This window comes from Blennius ocellaris (genome assembly GCF_963422515.1).
Source record: "Blennius ocellaris genome assembly, chromosome: 22".
Lineage (NCBI taxonomy): Eukaryota > Metazoa > Chordata > Actinopteri > Blenniiformes > Blenniidae > Blennius > Blennius ocellaris.
The window spans coordinates 5,831,718-5,852,307 of record NC_137671.1 but is presented as its reverse complement, the minus strand read 5'-3'; the positions used below and the strand labels follow the sequence as shown (position 1 = coordinate 5,852,307).

The 20,590-nt window shown below is 41.5% G+C and overlaps 1 protein-coding gene across 1 annotated transcript; it reads right to left on the bottom strand.

The window, feature by feature from the left end:
* Nucleotides 1-740: 740 nt before the first annotated feature.
* Nucleotides 741-20,257, bottom strand: LOC308146441 (chemokine-like protein TAFA-2; the record flags this gene model as incomplete). The annotated part of the gene is made up of 4 exons (XM_080518250.1): nucleotides 741-770; nucleotides 1,386-1,510; nucleotides 4,702-4,857; nucleotides 20,155-20,257. The coding sequence occupies 4 exons, from the start codon at nucleotides 20,255-20,257 to the stop codon at nucleotides 741-743; spliced, it is 414 nt and encodes a 137-aa protein (XP_080374376.1).
* Between the last annotated feature and the right edge of the window lie 333 nt (nucleotides 20,258-20,590).

Below are 20,590 nucleotides of genomic sequence, written 5' to 3'. Positions count from 1 at the left end.
ACTTATGTTTGTAACGTTTGTAACGTTTGTCATTCATGTGGAAAGATACAATAGAAAATTGAAAAAATGTAGCTTAAATTACTATTCTTCATTGCAAAATATACTTAAAGGTATTTTTATATATGTGTATATTCAATTAGTTTCCTTTTCTTTCTTTTTTTCTTACAATATTTTATCAGTGGGAAAGGTAATACGTTTTCCAGTAATATTGTAGCAGCACTCAGGTGTCATATAGTGACTTCTATTGGTCCAAGATGGTATGACAGGTATATTTTGATATATAATATAAATCACTGCTTAATATACAAGACTCATAAACAACTAAACAACCTAAAAAAAGAGTGTGACTTGTAGTCTGGAAAATACGTTAAGCATTATTATAATAATAGGAAAACAAATATTTGATGTTTGTTCTATATGCTAAGATGATCAATTTAAGATGTGGGATATGGAACTAATGTCAGGTGAATTGGTACTGCAGGTCTGAACATATATCCCTTTGTCTTTTTCGATAACTTATAAGTAATTTCTAAGTTAATAAGTTATTGGATTTATTCACTTTGCCTTAGAGAAAAGTCAATACTGTAATTGTACTTGACTGATTATGTGTACTCCTGTACGTTATGCTTACTTGTTTCAACAGGGCCTCTTGAAAACCCCAATAAACCAAAATGTAAATATCACAGTGGGAACAAGAAGAAGAGATCAATCACCTGGACTCCGCTGTGAAGCATCAGACGTTACCAAAGCTGGTCTCTGTCAGCAGAAATCTGTCCAAGAAGAAGACAAAAGAAAAAGGACAATTGGCAAAATCTTGTATCACTACGTGAATGTTTCTCGACACGACTTCTCAAAAAACAGAGAAAATGATTATATAGATTATATATAGATTCCATTTTGAGGTCCCGACAAACCCCCTGAATCAATAGCCTCTGGCTCCAGGCTCCCGGCTCCAGGCAGGTGTGGTGCAGCCTGTTTAAATAATTAAGTACATGGAGAGAGGCTGAACTGAAGTCTACAGCTCGTCATAACACAGTGAAGGATACGGGCATCGTGTTACAACGTTAAAAGCAGGTAATTGGAGCGAGTAATTGGCCAGTTTGGGTGCTCAAAGTGGCCTGAAAGTGCGAAGAAGACACGGCACTCATTGATTAAAGGCCCCAGAGGGCCCGGCGCACCGCCTGCAAACATTAGTTGTTAGGTAAAGGCAGAGGAGGAGGAGGAGGAGAAGGAGGAGGAAGAGGAGGAGGGTGGCGGGTGAGAAAGTAACAGAAGCCACAGCCCGCTTGACCTTGAGGAGCAGAGAGTGTTGAAGCGCGTCAGCTTGGATTCAACAGGTTCCAATGTGGCGTCATTAAAGACACAGCCTTGTTTCCTGAGCTTACCTTGGTAGTTTTGATCTTGTTCCCCGTAGCGCAGCTCCAGCCCTTCAGATCGGGAAGCACTTTGCATTCCTCCCCATCAAGGCACGGATGCATCTGACACCACCACTTCTGCTCCACTATCGAGGCTGATGTAAAAAACCACGGAGGTCAAAGGAGAAAATGTCAAAAATGTCTTTGGTTTTTTTCTCAATACTCGCGTATTGGTGGAAAATTTATTTGACTTTACATTTTGATCAGGATAAATAGTAATCAATCAATGGAATCTATGAAAAATTGTATGAGATGCATACAATAAATAGATAACGCAAAATGTTTGAGCAAAATAAATAGGAAAACAAAAGTTTCACTTAATCTTTTTTTTTATAAACGTTTTTATAAACGTTGCTCTGAGTCACTTGAAAATGCAACTTTTCAGTAACGTTCAGTGACATGACTTCTGGGACTTTATTAGTGTCCATATGAATGTTTGTGTACTGGCCATTGTTAATGTGTCATGTGTTTGTCGTTTCATTACAAAAACAAACGCACCCACCTGGCATGCTAACTACATTTTCGGCATTGTGACGTGAAAACAATGCGTTTTCTCTTGTAAACCAGTCAAGATGCTGGAGAGGTAGTGAATCAGAAGGAATCTAATAAAATTTGGATATTATATCATTATATTAGAAGTTACTATCGAGTTGTCTGACATGGAAAACTATAACATAAGTCAATACGTTGAAATATGTATATGATTAAAGTATTTAAATGATTTTGTAACCATGTGACTCTTGTGGTTACATCATGGAACATTCCGATGCACATTCAGTCTCACTGAATCGATGTCCTAAAAACCAACAAACGATATAAATTCATCAGAAAGACAAAGAGCAGCTGATTCATTTTCCAGCTCATGGCGACCATGGCGTTCCCGTTCCCGGGTAGGTTTCCCTCCGACACCTGAAGTGAAAGCTTCTCTTTAAGTATCAATCAAATCATCATCGCGGCGTCTCGTCACGACGCGTCACATTCTTGACAGCTGTCTCAGGTAAGTGATGTAAAATTTTCTTTGAGAGCAGTAACACGTCTATTTTTGGGGTATTCAGACACGCAGGTCTCCGGCTGGCTGCCACATGTCGACGTGTCGGGGACGGGAAGCGGAGGCAGATGCGACTCCCGTCATGTGAGGCCATAATAACTCTCCCAACGGCCTCCATAACGGCACATTAAGCTTCTGCCGGTGCCACGTACAGGACATCAGTTAAATTTGCTGTATTGTAGCGGTCATTATCCACGTTTCACAACCCCATCCACAAGCATTAGCGTCGCCTTCTAATGAAGAGGGCGGCCATTATAATCCACACATAACATCGGAGCCACACTCGGGTAAATTGCACAGAATGGCGCCTTTATGACACGAGGGAATCCATTTGTATTACACGGCGATGGTTATGGCGGCAGTGTGGCGCAAAAAGTGCATCAGGTCAACTGTGGGCAGATGGTGGTTGTGTAACAGCGGCTATTAAAAAGCCACAAAGGTTTCTCCTGAAATTAAATGGGACTATTGATGATCAAACACAGAGAAAGTGCAGGGATACATTTCACTTGATGGTCAATGATGCTTCACAAAGACGAGGGCCGCTCAGACTGAAAACATCTGGGAGCAGGAATTACACTTTTATCCAAAGCGCCTGAATCGTCGCTCTGACCTTGAGCTCCCAATCATGAATGATCAGATTTTTTCTTGTGTGGGATAATTTAGTGCTCACCTGTCAGTTCTTATCAATACTTGAGTTTTGTGGCCACTTTAAAAAAGAAAAACTGAAGCTTGTTTTTTTTTGTTTGGTCGGGTTATAAAAAAAAGTGTTTGAATAAAGATGTCCTAATTAGATTTATGAGCCAGAAAGGAACCATGGCCAAATCCTAGTTCTGGCAGAGACGTTAAAAATAACAAGCTGTGGCTGTAAATCTGATGGCGACTGTAATTTAATTTCAGTTTGAAATCACAGATCAAATCTGGTAACTAAAACTGACAAAGAAGTCAGTAAAATCAGGACTTAACGAAGTGTTTCTGTGACTGTAAACCAAACAAGCAGTTAGTGTTTAATCCTCGGAAACGTTACCGTTCAGCTGCTATGCAGCGTCTCACCACTAGTCGGAGCTACAGAGCTACGAGTTGACTGTGGACCCGTTGACACGATGTTTTCAGGTGAAAATAGAAAACTTTCATTGTGCTTTGAGATGTCTTAAGTACCAGTTTCCTCAAGAACACCAATACCAATAGTATTAAGGTCAAGTCACTATAAAAATGCAGTGTACAAAGCCACATTTTGAAGAAATGTTTCAGGTGGGGTTTTTTTTTTCATCACGCGTTCAAATCTGCTCCTGTTTCCTTCGATGTCTTGGAGGATTTATCTTGAAGGGCATTTATCTTAATATAGAGAGACGATTGTCTCACACCGAGTGGAACAAAGGTAATTCCTGGTCATAGAAAAAAAGAATAATTAAAAGGTTAAGTGCTGATCATTTTTTCTGGGATCACCCGCGGAGCTTTAAACCGAAGCCAGTGGCTCACAGCTCTAATTTGCAGAAAATGTCAATACTCAAATGTCAAGGAATAGGTCAAACACTACCGACTCCCGGCGCCGGGCCAGGAAGCCGCGCTTTTCAGACCAAAGTCAAGCAGCCACTCGAGGCGAGTCGGGGGTCCGACACATTAGCATGCTAACGGAGCGTCTGGGTCACGGACTTCACAGCCTGAGCAGCGTCACAGTCGCTTACTGGTAACTTGATACACATTAAAAAAAAAAAAAAAACCTCTTCCTGTCGTCTCGCGGGTTTGTTTCGAGTTTAAAAACAGAGGGTGAATAATTTCCTCTCAGGATAACCTGGTTTGGTTTCACAGATCAGTCATAACGTTATGTCCGCTAAGTTGGAGTATTTTTGAAAAGTTCCGCCTTGGGAGTCATTTTGAAAAAGTTGCGTTTTCAGTGGCTCCGAGTACCATCATCATGCAAATGAACCCCGAGGGGACATTTGTAGCACAGATCTTGAAAGCATTAAATGATGGAAATTGAAACATTGACAAACATGATGCACTTTTAATAATTTAGCTGTCGCTGTATATCATTTTCCTTTTACGTTTTTTTTTCCAGCTGTTCAAAATTGAATTGGCAGTTTCTATCAAGTGTGTGTGTGCGTGTGTGTGTGCGTGCGTGCGTGCGTGTGTGCACGCATATGCTGCTATATTCAAAACCCAAAAGAAGCATCAGTCCCAAAGCAGAAAAAAAGAAGAAAAAAAAGATTGTCCATGAAATATTCAGTGAGTGGATCGTACCATCGACACACGACGGGGCGGCTCTGGTGGTGCCAGCCACTTGCCCGGGAAAGCAGGAGCACTTCACGGTTTGTGACCTCTCCTCGATTTTGTTCTTGTTGCAGCAGCGGTGCAGCGCCACCACTTCGCAGGTCCCCGTCCGGACATGATGCGCTGCTGGAGACACGACAAGAAAAACAACGGAGGGATCAGACACGATGAATAATTTGCTGCCGTGGTTCACAATACACGCTTCCGGCCTTGGATCGAGTCCCAAAAGGAAAATCTCTTTTCTGTCCGTCTTTGGTAGTGTAAAAGGCAGATGGCCAGTTGCCTTAAAGGGGCAGGTATCCCTTCCAGTGGTCTACGTAGCCCCTCTCTGCTCAATTATTTGTATAAAGGTAGTCTTCAAACAAGTCACATGACGTTATACAGTCTGAACGTATACGGTCTGTGTCACACAAAGTGTGGGACTATTCGGATACACCCTGGGACTGGGAGTCACGACACTCTGGAGGCGGCCATTTTTATCATTGTCCATTTACTCGCTCAAGTGCAGTGGAACTATTTACTAAAGCCGTGGTGCACATGTACGGTAGCAGCGTTTCAGAAAATGTGCTCCGAACACCGTTGTTGTGGAAACGGATCCCCAACCCGTAACGAATGGTTTGTGATTTCACTTGGAAATGTTGTGTAAACAGTCACAGGACTTGACTTTGAGAATAATAAACAGTCTTTATATACAGTCTGCAACCTTTATATCTGTAACAATTATACATTATAACTTATTTGAAAACTTTAATATGTCTTTCTTTGTACGTATTTTTTTTTCACTGGAACTGTTTGAATGAATTAAAACGGATTGCTTTTTTTGAATTATGATTTGCTCTCAGAGTCGCGCAAAAGAGCACTGCACTCAACTCTGAATCCAGCAAAAAGAACAACAGAAGAAATTAAGAGATGATTGCAATATCCAAGAAATTGTCATAATAAAAGTGTGGCTGAGGAATTGCCTCTCTGCACAATAACAGCAGCCTCGTCTGTTCCAGCTGATTTGCGCCCTCCTTTCTCAAGTGTCAGATGCAATCATAAACAAAGCAGATGCTTTCAGGCACCACAGTTCACGCTGTAAATGAACTGGTGTATTAGGATGAACTCCTCCCTGTAGTTTGTGCCCACCTTTCCATATTCATTCAATCAAAACTGCTAAATGGATATTATGTGTGATATTGTGTGAAAGTTTCCACATGCTTTCACACACAGTTCCTGCCACTAGTTTTCCCGACACATGTGCAAGTAAATTGAAAGCGATAACGGTGGAGGATTTCACAGTTTCTCCAATGAGATGTATTTTTGCATTTATTATTCCCTGCCGGTGTGAAAGGATGGATGTATTACAGAAAAAAACCCCAACACTAACTCGTGGCAAATCATGCAAACTGTGTTGTTGTCACCACTCCGTTGCTGTCGAGGTAATGCTTCTCTGAAAGGTTGCTTTCATTCACGATGAATCGAAAGGCAACAAAAATGTTGGCTTCTTAATGTTGTTTGTTCCTTTTTTCCAACACTGTTTGCTCTTTAAAGTGTGTTTAATTCACTTCATCCATTCACATCAAAGTCACACAATTAGCAGCTTTGTCTTTTCTCGTATTTGTTTAGTTTTTCTGTTTGTATTTTCTGCCGGTTGCTTTGGGATCTTTAGCCATTATTTAAATCACCATCTGGCCTGGGATAATCAGATCATCGGTTTTCAGTGGCGGTTATTCGAGGGAACTTAAGAGCAATACGAAATTCTGTCAAGATGTTGAACCTCAAAAGATTGGTGATCTTGAAAGTTACTTTGTGGCGTTAGAAATGCACATTTAAGCCTTGCTGCACTTTTTTGTCATTCAATATGGCTTCAAAGAAATCACATGATGCATTGTTCAGAGAAACACAAAGGGTAAATATCATCTGTTGAGTCACGACACCTTTCCATCCCTCATCAGTGTTGGAAATTAGGGATGAGCAGATACCGATACTGGTATCGGTACTCGGTATCAGCTACGTCAGTAGATGTTTGTACTCGGCCTTTAAGAAAAATGGTATCAGTGTATTCCTGTTGGAAAATTCAAAGAAGCTGCCGGTTAAATCATTAAATTACCCATTTATAATATCTTTCAAGAGTTCTTGCAACAAGCTGCAGCGCGAAAAAAATGCAGATATGTAAAGGGGGGAAAGTGCAGCTCTGCAGTATCTGCAGCCAATTTCCAGATCACGCTCCATTGTCTGAATTATTTACAGCCCGAGCGGCTCCATTCTCTTTTAATTGCATGTGACATTTTCTGCAGAAATACTCTCCGCCGCTGCAGCGGTAAACAGTAAATCCAAAGCCATCCTGACTGTCTGTACTGTCGCAACTCAAATAAAGTTCATGTGGCTTTTCGCCGTTATATAGGTGGAGACGGGAACGCTTCCTGGCAGCTGCAGCAGCTCGCGGTAGAAGAATCAGCTGCTTTTGCTGGAACCGATCTAACAATATTAAGCACTTTAACTCCTCTGGGATGTCGGTGTTATTTGATTTAGGATCCGCGTAGCAGTGTCGAGTGAATGAATGGCTTTTACTTTGAGAAGCCCGGTTTTATGGGTTCAGATGATATCAGACGTTTTACCAATCGCTGATAGGAGAGATAAATAAACAGTAGTTAGTGGAGGACAATAAATACAAACTGGAGGGAAGGAAAAAGGGAAATCCCAATTGAAGCCACGTTTACATGACAGTGTTTCCATGTGAAAACGTAAAACTTTTACATTTTGGGTGTGTGTTTACACAACCACTGAAAACACGACTTTCTGAAAACCTCTCCCAAAATGGATGCACCCAAATCGTTTTCAGCATTTCCGCCATGTGAAGGTGAAACCTTTCTGAAACGCACAAACTCTTGCAGATTATGAAGTTTGCTTGTAAAATCGCTTCTGCCCTTCCACATACAGCAAAAAAATAATGCTGGTTGTCGCCAAAAAAAAAAAAAAAAAAGTGCTCAGTCATGCTCTGCCCCTGAGCTAGAAGAGATTTGAAAGACAAACAGACAGCAAGCCGAGCTGCTTTAGAGGTTTGCAAGAGAAGTGCTGCCAGGAGCTTCACACTGAGACGCTCCGGTGTTTCGGACTGGATTTGCACTTCTGCTTTGATGCCCGCTCAGCTCCCACAGCCAGCGGATAGAGAAGAGAAAGCATTTCGCTCAGGGATCGGGCTGTCCTGTAAAGCCGGAGTCCGTCTTTAAACCTGCCGTGACGGAGAGACGGAGAGTCCCCCCCCCCCCCCCCCCCCCCCACCCACCCACCTCCACTGGCCCTCGACAGGTCCACTGTCGTTGCTGCAGCTGCTGCCACGCTCATGTTTTAAAACTTTCATAAGACAAGCACAATGCCATTAAATTTAGATAACAGGATGTCAGGACACCCGTGTGGCAAAACAAATCTTACAAGAGCAGCATTTGCAGTTGGATGGAGACGGTGTAGCATGTTGTCACTGTCTTTTTTTTTTTTTTTTTTAAGTATGAGTGCATTATACATGTTGGAAAATGGTTGTCATTACATATTCAAATCTGGATTTCTGGGTTACCGCGCATGCTCAATGTTCAATTTGACGTGAGTAAAGTGAGTCGCATCCCCCGAAAAATTTCCTCGAATACAAATGAGAATGTACTTCATGCAACAGTCTTTATGAAAATAACGGAAGTGAGGCAGACTGTAGATTCTGGTCTGAATGCGTCTGAATAAGATACTCGCTCGCCAGTGGGAGCAACGAGAACACAAACCGGGAATCAAACCTCCGTCGTGGGTTTGACGGACAACCTACTCGACCACCTGTCAAATCTGAGGCCTGTCATTTGATAGAAAGCAGCTTTTTGAAGGTTGACTCCGACCTTCACCCTGCACCGACGTGTCTGTTTCCATGGCATTTATCAGGAAAGTGAAAAACATGCATCATGTTTGGATGACCTTTGGAAATCGCACGTGCAATCAGCCAAAACGTCAATCATGTCATTAAGAAAAGAAGCAGGTTATTTGGTGTGAAACTACCATTTTATCAGAGCATAATGCAGCGTCACACCCTCTTCCAAAAAAAACCCAAAACCCTTCCCACCTACAGTAAAGTGCGCTTCACTGCCTGATGCAAACATGTCACATGACACATTCCTTTTCACATCTGGCGTGTTGAGTGAAGCCCTCCAGGCAGACCTCTTCTCTTTCGTCATCCCAACGCGTCTCTATCCATCTGTGTTTTAAGCCTGGAACCTATGCCTTTCGTGTCTCACACCGCAATGATTTTTTTTATTTTTTTATTTTTTTGTGCGACCAGTAATTATACAGTTGCGTGATTCAGCAATGCATTAGAGTCCTTAAGTAAGACTCATTTGTACTGGGGAGTCAAAGTTGACGCATTATTCAAATATCAGAGAAGAAGTCCAAAATACAGACGTCTTTCTGAATCTTCAGCCCACTCCTCAGCCTAAATTTGCAATTTACTTGTGTCTTATGTTAATTTTTTAGCTTTTTAACCTTCTTCAGGAATGAATGTGACATCTACTGCATCAGAAATTCAACTTTTCATTACAGTGATGTAAGCCAGTTAAAATATGAAACACTTTATTGTTGATCCCTTCTCATCCCTCAGCTCATGAAAGATGCTCTTAACTTAAAGTGTTCAGATTTTTTTTCTTCTTCTGTCCATAAATCTCTGTTAGTGTGTTGTAGATGTATTGATATTGGAGCTCTCGTTCCTGATTTTCGATTCTCCTGTGTTGACTTGTGTTTGCGTTAATCCACTGTAAATCACTGCTGTAAATACTCGATTACAACTACATTCAGAGAGAGGCTACATGTGACTCCATAGTGTCTTTTTGACTGTTTGCACCGTTTCAGAGGTGGATGCATGATGAGATCACCCTCTCATATTACACTGAATTCCATTGGTTGCTTCAAACAATGACATCATACATATATTTTCACTATGTTCACTATGTTCTTTTGTCCTGTTCAAGTCCCAACTTTTTTCCAGGGTAAAAGTAGCGATGTTACATTTTGCGAAGGAATTTCTGTCACAGCATTTTATTCCACCGCATCATCATCCGTTTAGCGCGGAGCTCCTCTGCTGCTGAGAAGAGTTGCTGATTGCAGTCATTCATCCATCATCTTCTTCTGATTATGCAACTCAATAATGGAGCAGATCCCAGAGTATTATGTGTGAAGGTACAGCATGAACAGGTCACCAGCCCATGAAAAATTGTCTTTTCATCGTTTCACCCCTTTAAATTAAGCAATCATCAATTAGCTTAGCCAATGAGCTTGGGTCCACATTACACTGGCAGCATGGTGCATTGCACAATGTCCCATTGATGGTGTTTATATGTGTTCAACCACTTCATCTTTGAGTGTGTCTGACTGTGGGCATATATGGGTTTAAATTTGGTGTGAATGTGTGTTTACTTTGTAATGGGGCACTTTGTAAATGATCTTGGTTGCTTGGTTGATTTTCTGAAGCAGGTTTTCTCCCAGCCTATAAATTTTGGTATAATAATGTATTTTTCTTTTGTTTTAACCAGCTTGGGCCACTCTTTTTTTGTTTAGTTTAGTTTACTTGTTTCTTGTGTTTTAGCTATTCCTATACTTGGGATAAAACATTTCCATTCCTATTAGAATGTCTTTCTCATCTGGTGTTCTATTACTTGCGTGATTAAAAAGAAGTCAGATATTTTCGACGAAAAGATAATCTACTCTTGCAGTAAGTATATGTAATTGAGTTGTTTTTTTGACACCTCAGTTTCCCATTTCCTCTAAAATGCATTATCAACTAAAAAGAAGACATCAGTGTATTTTTTTATTCAAAATAATGAGAGCGTGAATGTGCCTGTGGTTCGTATTTTTAAAAAAACAAAACATAATCAACAACAGAAATATACTAAGAGGACTGTTGACAAAAAAGTAGTGCCTGAGTGAAACTTGGTGAATGGGTTCAGGTGAGACCACCACAGGACCTGATAAAGCTACTGTTCATGGTCGGTAATGAGAAGTCCATCACAGCAAACCAGCTGGTTGTCTCATTTAAATCCAACACCTCAGACTCAAAATGGGTTTCAGTCCTGAGCACAAACTCCTTCCTGCGTGAACTCCCGACACCTGACACTGACAGGCAGACAGCAGGCATTTGTGCCTTTTAGGGGATTCTTTGAACCAAAGCAGCTTTCAGTGAGAAGTGATGGGCTTTTTCTTTCTGCGCACCGCTGAAATTACTTTGCTCCAGAAGCTTTTATACATCGGTCTCGGGAGACCGTCGGGGAAACTGCAAATGATGCATACTTTGTATCATTCATGAAGCTGTTGTGAATGATAATGTAATCGTTGCTTTGCTTTGTGTGTAGCCAAAACACTGACTCTCTCACAGAGGGATCCTTCTTTAGTGATGAAGTGGCTGAGTGGATTTCCTTCTTTACAACATAATGAGGAGATGAAGCGTTGCGCTAATAGGAGTAAGCAGGTTTCCTCTGAAACTATTTGAAGAGTGACACATGACAAATAACATTTTTAGGCAATCTTTAAGCCTCCATCACAAAACTGAAGGGTGGAAATGATTGTTATGTTGAACCCGGGGATCCAGTAATGTTTCAGACTGGTAGTTACGGCTCTCTCATGGGTGCAAGTAGTTTTCTTTTACTTGGCAAGATGCTTCCTATGCATCATATAAGTCATTTTTATTACAAAGTACAGAAAGTGGAAGGTGCAGAGCAAGCATCTCTCCAATGCATACAACAGAGTATAAGTCAGATATGGAGGTCACACGTCAGTGAAACATTCAGAGTCTGCATGGAAAGTACCTCAAGCGATATGCTGCGAACTGAATCTGCACCACCTGACCGTAGCTAACGTCTAAAAGCACCCAGTATGATCCTCTGGAAACATTTCATTCCTCTCAGGTTCAAGTTCCCCCTCAGCAACCTGCGTGTTTTGATTCTTGCTAAGTGGTTTCCCATTGTGGGCGCTGAAACTCAAGGCCGTGATGTGTCTGTGGGGATCGCACTGGAACAATCTGAAGGTCAGAAATTAAAACTCTCTCCACCCACTTGAGCAGCCAGAGGTGCTGTGTGCTGAGATGGCAGTGCAATATGAAATTCAGGTGCAGGTGTATCCATGGTACTTGTCAGAGGGAGATGCAACGCTGGTTTTCACTGAGCCAAATGATGACGTGGTCACTGAGCTAATGTGGCCAGCATGGACAAAAGATTCAAGTGAATCAGATTTGATTCTTAATATACCTGCCTATGTCAGAAAATAGCAGAATGGCACCGGTGCATGTTACGACTCACTAAAAGACTGAACATATTCATTCAATTTACTCTTGGATTGTTTTCTTCTTTGCTTGTTGCGTTAAAGAGTGTGTGATGAAGACGTAAAAAAACCCAAACAAAAAAAACCTTGTCCACCTGTGCCCAAAAAACTAGAAAAATAAACTATGAACTGAAAAGCGGGCTTGACAAGCCGGCCAAACAAAACAAACAGGTGCAGTACCGGGCCAACCCTATACAGGGCCATAGGAGCCAGAACCGACACCAGGCTAAGGCAAAAACCCAAACTAAATCAGATCAAAAAGCGAAAACAGGATAACCAGTCCAGCCATGCCAAAACAAGCTGCTGCTAACAAAGAGCCGACCGGCTCCCCGGAGTTCAGGACAGAGGCCGGCGGCGTGGCACAACTGATGGCGGGAGCGTGCATCAAGACGAGGCGCGCTCCAGATGCAATCAAACCTCTGCAACCCGGCCAATGTATAGGCGGAGCGGGAGCGTTTAAAGGAGAAAACACAACAGAGGGCACTGATTACTAAATAGACTCACAAAAAAGAATAGGCTCAAACCGCTTAATATATGAAAATGGTAGTAAGTAAAATACGACACACCAGAACCATCAACATACACTTTAAAAACTGCTCCAAAGCCATGACTATGTTTGATTGGTCCAGCATCACACATGTCAATAGCATGGCTGAGGACTTGCATCCGAAAGCAGACATCACCAGACGAGCAATAAGAAGGAATCAAACCTGCAAAATCAGCCTGCTCCGGATCAGATAAATGGGAAAGCAACAAGCGCAAATTCTGTAATGCGACTGAATTGACAAGCTTTTCCTGAATCAAAGCCACTGTTTAAGCCATCCTCCTCAGGTGGTGCTGAACTGGACAGCTCCTGCACACAAACTGACCCACAGCCCAGCGCGTTCAGCACCAGAGCCACCGGACAGCTCCAGAGGCCCCGCAACAGGATTCTTGGACTCTAATAAAGCAACTCAATCAAAATACAGCTTCGGCATATTAACGTGACTAAGGCGTGTCGTACAGCGACGGCCAGAGGTAGAAATCAAATAGTACCGATCACCAACTTTGCTTTTAATGACGTAAGGAGCACCACATTGTGCTTGAAAACTGGAGAAAATGATGGCAAATAATTAAAAGTAACTCGTTACTTGATAAAAGAGATTTCTTAATGCATTGTACACAATAATAATAATGTAGACACAGTTTTTGTTTCTTCTGGGGGCTCTTCTGTGCTGTCAGCACTCAATGAGTGAGTCAGTCTGAGGACTGATTCACTCATTAGGTTCGACTGAAGTTATGTCAGTTTGCTGAAGTAGTGCACACACGTTATTTTGGTCTGTCAGAGTTAATCACACATTAGTGCTCCCGCAAGAGCCATGTCATTCTTGGCAGCCGGGGCTTTAACTGGCTTCAAGGACTGGAAATATCTGAACTTCTGGAGCATAAAAAGACAACAAGGAGCAAAGTTTTACTATGACGGAATCTGAACATGCGTATTATTAGATTTTACACCTCTGAGTAAAGCTCCTGTTTCTGTCTTTGTCTTTTTCTATTTGAGGCTTTAAACTGCTGCTATTCAGATTTCATTCTTACGTACAACAACTTGTGACTCTTTCTTAACAACTAAAGAAGTGACAATACCATAAAAACACTGGAAACTCAACAGTGCTACTCTGGATATCCTCTGAGATGTTAGAGGATTCAATTCTAGAGGCGAGATTTCAGCTGTCTTATGAGATTATTATTTGACTTCACCTCCAGCGAATCAGAGGCGACAATGCGCTTCAATACAGAGAAGAAGAAAATTAATTATCCTGTACATCATCTACACACGCCACTGGTGCCTCCAGCGGATCGGTAAATTAAGCAATCCAAGAATGGAGCTGTTGTCTTTAGCAGCATTTATGTGCAGGGAGAAAAGTTTGGTATGGAAGTAGTTCATGTTGTGATCCAATCATTTTCTATTGTATTTCCATTGGTTATTATAGAAAGGACACGCCACTCACAAGATGACATAGCTGTGATAACAGCCGTCCATAAACCCCTCTCACTGTCTGACAAATAACTATTTTTTTTATCCTCAATCAAAGACATTGTCACGATTTCCTGTCTCAACAGCCAAACTCACACGGTTACCTTCAATGTGCTAATATTGAGCTATTCTGCCTAAAATGGTCAAATTATAAAGTGCTGTTTACGCCACAATGTTTCGAGTGAAAACACATCAACATCGTCTATGTTTCAGTAAAGTTTCACGTCTCCACGGCAACGGTTTTGAAAACGATGTAGATTTGGTAAAAAAAACAACAAAACAAAACAAAACTACCAAGTCCCAGGAGAAGATGGACTGGGAGTCATGACACCCGCCGTTGTTGTTATTGTCCATCTACTCATGCATGTGGAGAAGAACAATTTAGTGGTGAGCATGCAAAAGTAGCAGTGTTTTCAAAAAGTTGTGATTTTCCCACGTCTCCGGTTTTTGAAGAGTTCTACCCTGAGAGCCGTTTTCAAACAGTTGAAAACAGTCGTGTGTAAAATATGTGAGCGGGGCCTAAAAGTCGGGTTTTATCACGGCAGCTCCTTTCTGATCTCTCACCGTATCCGCTGAAGAAGACATAGTGTTCAGCCAGCATTTACAATTGCACTCTGACAGTAGATGATTAGACCTTCACATATGAAAAATTGCAGGAAAATTGCGCCCCTGAGAAGTTTGTGTCCAGGGAATTCCACTTATTCATTTTAAAAAGTCAGACATAATATGTGAATTAAAGGTTTCTTGTCTGTTTGTCGTCTTTTCTCAAAGTTTTCTTTATTCTCAGCATCAATGCTGACACAACCTCAATCTTGGAGCAAATTTTCTTGTTGTTGGCTATGAAGAGTGGTACTTTTAGAATGCGTCTGATAGAAATGGCATAAATACGTCTAACTGCAACAGCCTGGAAAGAAAAATAAAGTGTGTTTTCTCTGATTATGATGGATGTGTTGAAATGCATCTTCCTGCATCCTCATTTCATGTTTCAAATATTTGACTTCCTATTTGCAACCAAAAATACTGAAAAACATTTAATATCAGGAACATTCTTCTGAATGTTTTTGCCAAAATTTTACTTAGAACTCAAATGAAACTTAAAATTCACATATATTAGCAACAACTAACTTAATTTTGGGCCAATTATGTTTACCGGAATTTCCAGAAGATAACCCTCAATTTTCTTCCCACGCTTTGAACCCTGCGTCTTAAACAATGATGCAGCAAATTTATGGATTTTTACGGGTTAATGAACTTCATGTGTGATGCCTTCAGGTGCATCACGTAACTCAAAACATTTTTAAATGTATTTTTCCTTTTAGATTCAGTTGGTGCAGCTTATATTCATGTACGCTCAATAGACTGGAAGTTACGATGGATCGGAACACTTTTGTTTTGATTTCTTTTAGTGTGTGGTTTTGTTTTTGTGTACATATACTGGTAAATATAATACAAAGCAAAGTGTGTAAGTGCATGTAAGCCGTTTTGTATTCAGGTATTTTATTTATTATTATTCATCAAATAGGTTACAAACCTTGCCTGGTTGTTGGGGTTTATGCGTCAATGATAATACTTTAATGGGGATAAATGACACCAACTTGGTTCAACAAGACAGGAAAACAGACAAAATAAAGTCAAATATTTTTTTGACCTGACGAATTACATGCCGGCACCTTTTACATTAAATAGTTAATACTGTCATCAAAGCAACGGGGAGCCGATATACCCAAGGTTAATTCATCCAGAACAGAATCGTCCGGAAATCCTGACTAACTTAAACAATATCATACGGTTTGTTCTGCTACAATATTGATGTGGGTCCAGCTATCATAAGCAGCAAGTGGACTGAAAAGGAAATATCTGTTTTTTATTTGTTCTGTACAAACGCAGCAAAGTGGCCTATTGACTTGCTTGCAAGAGACACAACAAAAACAATGCCGGATCTCCATGGTGTGTGTGTGTGTGTGTGTGTGTGTGTGTGTGTGTGTGTGTGTGTGTGTGTGTGTGTGTGTGTGTGTGTGTGTGTGTGTGTGTGTGTGTGTGTGTGTGTGTGTGTGTACAGGAAAGCAAGTAAACTCCAACAATCAATTATAATAAACGGCTAATTAAAACAAATCAGATGTCCCCACGACTTTATAGTCCTGGGAGTAATTCCTGTCAGACTCCTCCCTCTGCCCGGCTTCTTCCCGGTCAATAAAGGACAAACAGGCAGAAGGAAACACAGGATGACCATTTGGTTTGTGTTGTAAACACTTACAGTTGTACCAGGTGGGCTTCTCTGTCTAACAACACTGACATAAGGCTTCTTTTTTCCTTTTCTTTTTTTTCAAGAATCTGAATTTCCATAAGTGTCAGGGGATTGCATTGCTTATGGTGCAAACATGATCCCGTCTTTGCCGTCACAAGCCGGTTATTTAAAGAAGTGAAAGCTCAAGTGTGTATTAATAAATCAACTTGTCCCCCGTGTTGAACAGTGAATTTGTCCTGCCTCTCAAAGAGAAAGCTTGGTTTTCCTTCCCTCTCTGGGAGGAGGGAAAAAAAAGGATGTTTTGGATGTGTTTGGCGTTCATTTCAGCTCTTGAATGATAACAGGTTTACAGCAACAGAAATAACACCCAGGGGAAATCAGAGGGCCGCGCTGGCTATCAGAGAGAAATTGAATGTTGTGCAAGATTATTCTGATCCACTTCCTGCTGAAATGATGAGCGCCTTGTGTGTGTGTGGGGGGGGGGGGGGGGGGGGGGTGCTGCCAATCAAAGCCACGTGCATCAAAGCGCCGTGGCGCCGTCTAATTGGTCGACAAAGAGAGAGGAGAGCGGTCCGGGCGATTTCTATCATGCTCACAAACGGACACCCCGGCTCGCAGCAGAACTGCCCGTGCACCACCAATTACCTGAGGCTGCGCTTTGTCAGTGGGAATCCCAGAGACGGAACATGTGAGTTTGGCCTCCACTTGTAATGTTGCTGAGTTGCCATAATTGATCTCCGTGGGTTCGCTGGCGACGATTCAACAACACTTTTAATTAGGCAAGAGGAGGCAGCTTTGACTCGTCACCCCACCCCCCCCCCGAAATGACTTTTTCAATCCAATTAACCCCTTTTTAACCACCGTGACGTTTTATTTGCGACGCAGAATGGTGTCAGTTCCCCTTCCAAACACCATGCCTGAGGAGTGGCGGCCTCTCTGACAGCTTCGCTCTGTCTCTCACCGTGCAACAGGTTGCTCAAGTTTCAGGCAGATCAAACGAGTTGCTGTGAACCGATTTCCTACTCTCCAGAAATAAGTGAGAAGACTGAAAGACACCTGACAAACGTATTGATGGGGAAACGTTCTCTATGTTTAGACGATTCAGACTGTGGTGAACGATGGGTTCAGATGATGCCTTCATAAAGACGAGCGCAACTCCTTTTAAACAAAGTCGAAAACTTGGACCTGAACTACATTCGCCTGCATCGACTCATTGTTGAAGGCATCTGGATGATCAATATTTAATTGCCTCTTTAGTGCCTTGGCTTTTTTTCTGTGGAGTCAGGACCTTGAAGAACCTGTCTCTGCTGCCGCTGGCAGTCTGTCCTGCTTTGCCCCAACAGCGCCATGATTTTTTCATATTGTACATCAGGACAAATTGCCGCGAGCTGTGCCTTCAGACACACTGATGAAGAGGATTTAAGTCATCTCCCAATCCTGATGTTGACGGTTCCATCTTCCATCCCCTCCGTGCGTTGAAAGGCATTTCCCAATGGGTGTTTGAGCACCTTGCACACCAGCCATGATGCCAGAGTGTGTATGAAGGGGTAAATGCACTACATTAGTAAAGTCAATTTACCAGTAATAAGGTATCATACATTGTCCACTTGTCTTCAGAAATTGGCTACAAAGAGCTTGGCATCATCAGCATACACGATCACCTTCCAATGACATTATAGGGTATTGAAGAGAAAATAGTGATACCCTTCCCTATTGTTTGGCCTGTACTCCTTTCTCCAATGTACCTGGTATGGTACTGATGACAAGTTTTGTAAAACCCCGTCTCAAGATCTTTGAAATAAACTCATATAAAGTCACACACGTCACCGGCAGTACATGTTTTTCACTTGTCTCTGTACTGCCTCGTGCTGTACGTGTCGGCTCCTTACCGCAGGTAGAATGAAATTAGACTTCAGGACTTTGTTGTTTCTGTTCATCCTTTTTTAAGCGAACAGTTATCAAGGTGCGCCGATGTTCTATTTTCCATTTGTTTCAGTGTTCTTCACTGGCATTTAAAGTAAGTCGATACCGATCACACGCATTCACACATTTGCATCATAAACTATTCATTCAAACGGAAGAACTTTTCAAAAAGCTAAACAGAGGAATAAATAAGTTAAGAGATGCTAGCACACCATTGGGAATTCAACTCTTGTTCAGGCCATGACGGGAACCAAATGATTAGAAAATGACTAGTCATACCAACACATTATCGTTTTAACTGAAGCAACAAGCCATCTTGACGCATCAATTTTATGATTATTTGTCACTTAAAGCGTCTTGATTAGGGACTGACGTGATGACAGACCTCCAATCAGCCTCGAACTGACGATATCCTTGCTGTTAATGTGAGAGCTCTAACTACTGGGGCAACAGAGGCTTTGAAGTCATCACGAATGCAGACTAACATAAAATTAATAAAAAATATCGGCAAACACAGGTGCTCGAAGATACTTGGCTGAAGTAAATAACGACTCAATTAGCTATGAGAGAAAGACTACTCACAGTGATGTTCGGTTAAAAGATGCAGAACAAACTAGATGGAGCAGCTTGGGGACAAAGGGAGGAAATGTGTTACAGCACTCTACATGGAGTCGTGGGAGCTGCTAAATTACATCAAAACAATGGATTTTTTTTCCATCTCCACTATCGGAGGAGCACATCTTACCATTTTTCACAAACTTTCTTTGTGCCGTCTTACTAATACTTTCCTGTTTATTGTAACTGTCAGACCTGCAGTGGTACAAAGAGTATAAAAGAGCATTGGTGATTCTTGTTTTTTTTTCTTTTTAGGGGGGGGATAAGAGCTTCCTCTCTTTATGCCATTCCCATTCTTGCAACTAATAAACTGAGATGGAAACCTGCACACATTGACAACATATTGAGACATTTCTTTCACCTGCGTTGTGCCTTTGGAGTGAACCTTGAAGTGAACACCCGATAAATCTTGAATTTTGAGTTTGTGATGTGCGTCTCTGAGATGTCTTTGTGACCTCTTCCACTTGGATGGTCTGATGCAAATTAACAATTCTTGAGGGAAGAACCCTCGGTTCAGATCAGGAGATGTTGCCCATGACGAGCAACCTCAGAAAGTTTGTGTGTTTTGAGTCAGAGTACATATAATCTATAATCTCATTTAGTTTTATTTGCCCCCTGATGTCTGTTACTAATCTAATTGTACATAATTATTCAATTAAACAACTTGTGTAACTTTCATACACATCTGGATTCATTTATGCACTAGAAAAAAAAAATACAAATCTTGCTTTTTGTGTAGTAGATGGGTGGTGACGATTGGAAAAAACAAATTTCATCAAGATAAAAGAAGAGCCGAACCAAATAAATTAGTATTAGTTTGAAGGGAAATGAAAAGAAAATGCTACATTGCTGTCGGATGAACCTTTGTGCCGTTGTCTGATGTAGTCTTTACCCCCACCGACCCCTCTGATATTGAGAATACTCTCAAGAGAAACCCCGCATCAGCTCTGACGATGCATTTATCGGCCAGCTTTGTCCTTTAACTCCACGAAAGAGCATAAAATACATGTTTGTATTAATGCACTGCCATAAATCTGAGCTGCACAGCACAACACATTCACGACTGATTCATAACTGTTGGCAGTATAAACAATAAGCACAGCAAAAAAAAAAAAACAGCTGTTCGCTGCGCACGTAAGCAATTAATTAAATAGTGTCAATATGCTCGAGGACAAAGTCACAAAAACATTGTATTAAAGGAAATCGGAGGGGGTCAGCGGCCGGGTGAGAACAGGGATCAATAAGATACTGAAGTTCTTATAAAACAGAGTTGTAGGACAACGCATCCAGATGTTGGAGTTCGGCTCACCTGTCGCCCCTTCCGTCGGCACAGACATTTCCCAGACACTGATCACAAGCACCATTACAAGTAGAGCCAGTTTGCTTCCGATCTGCGTGTATCGCTCACTCATCCTGAAAAAGAAAGGAGAGAGAGAGAGAGAGAGTGGCATGTGAAGCCGAGCAGGTAATTCAAGAATATTCCGATCTTTCCAAATTGTGTATATTTTGTCGTATGAATTTCGTCATTTCTGTTTAAGCCCTTCCTCACGCTTTATTTTTTTTTGGGCCGTCTAATGTGTCAAAAAGTGGTATATAATAAGCATGAAATCAATATTTTCTTGCTCCACAAGTGCACTCACACACAGACTTGTGCTCATCGATATTTTATTACAGACATCAAAGCTTCATCTTCTGACTCTCGGCTCGGTATGAACACAACAAACACAGCTCAGATGTTTTGTTTG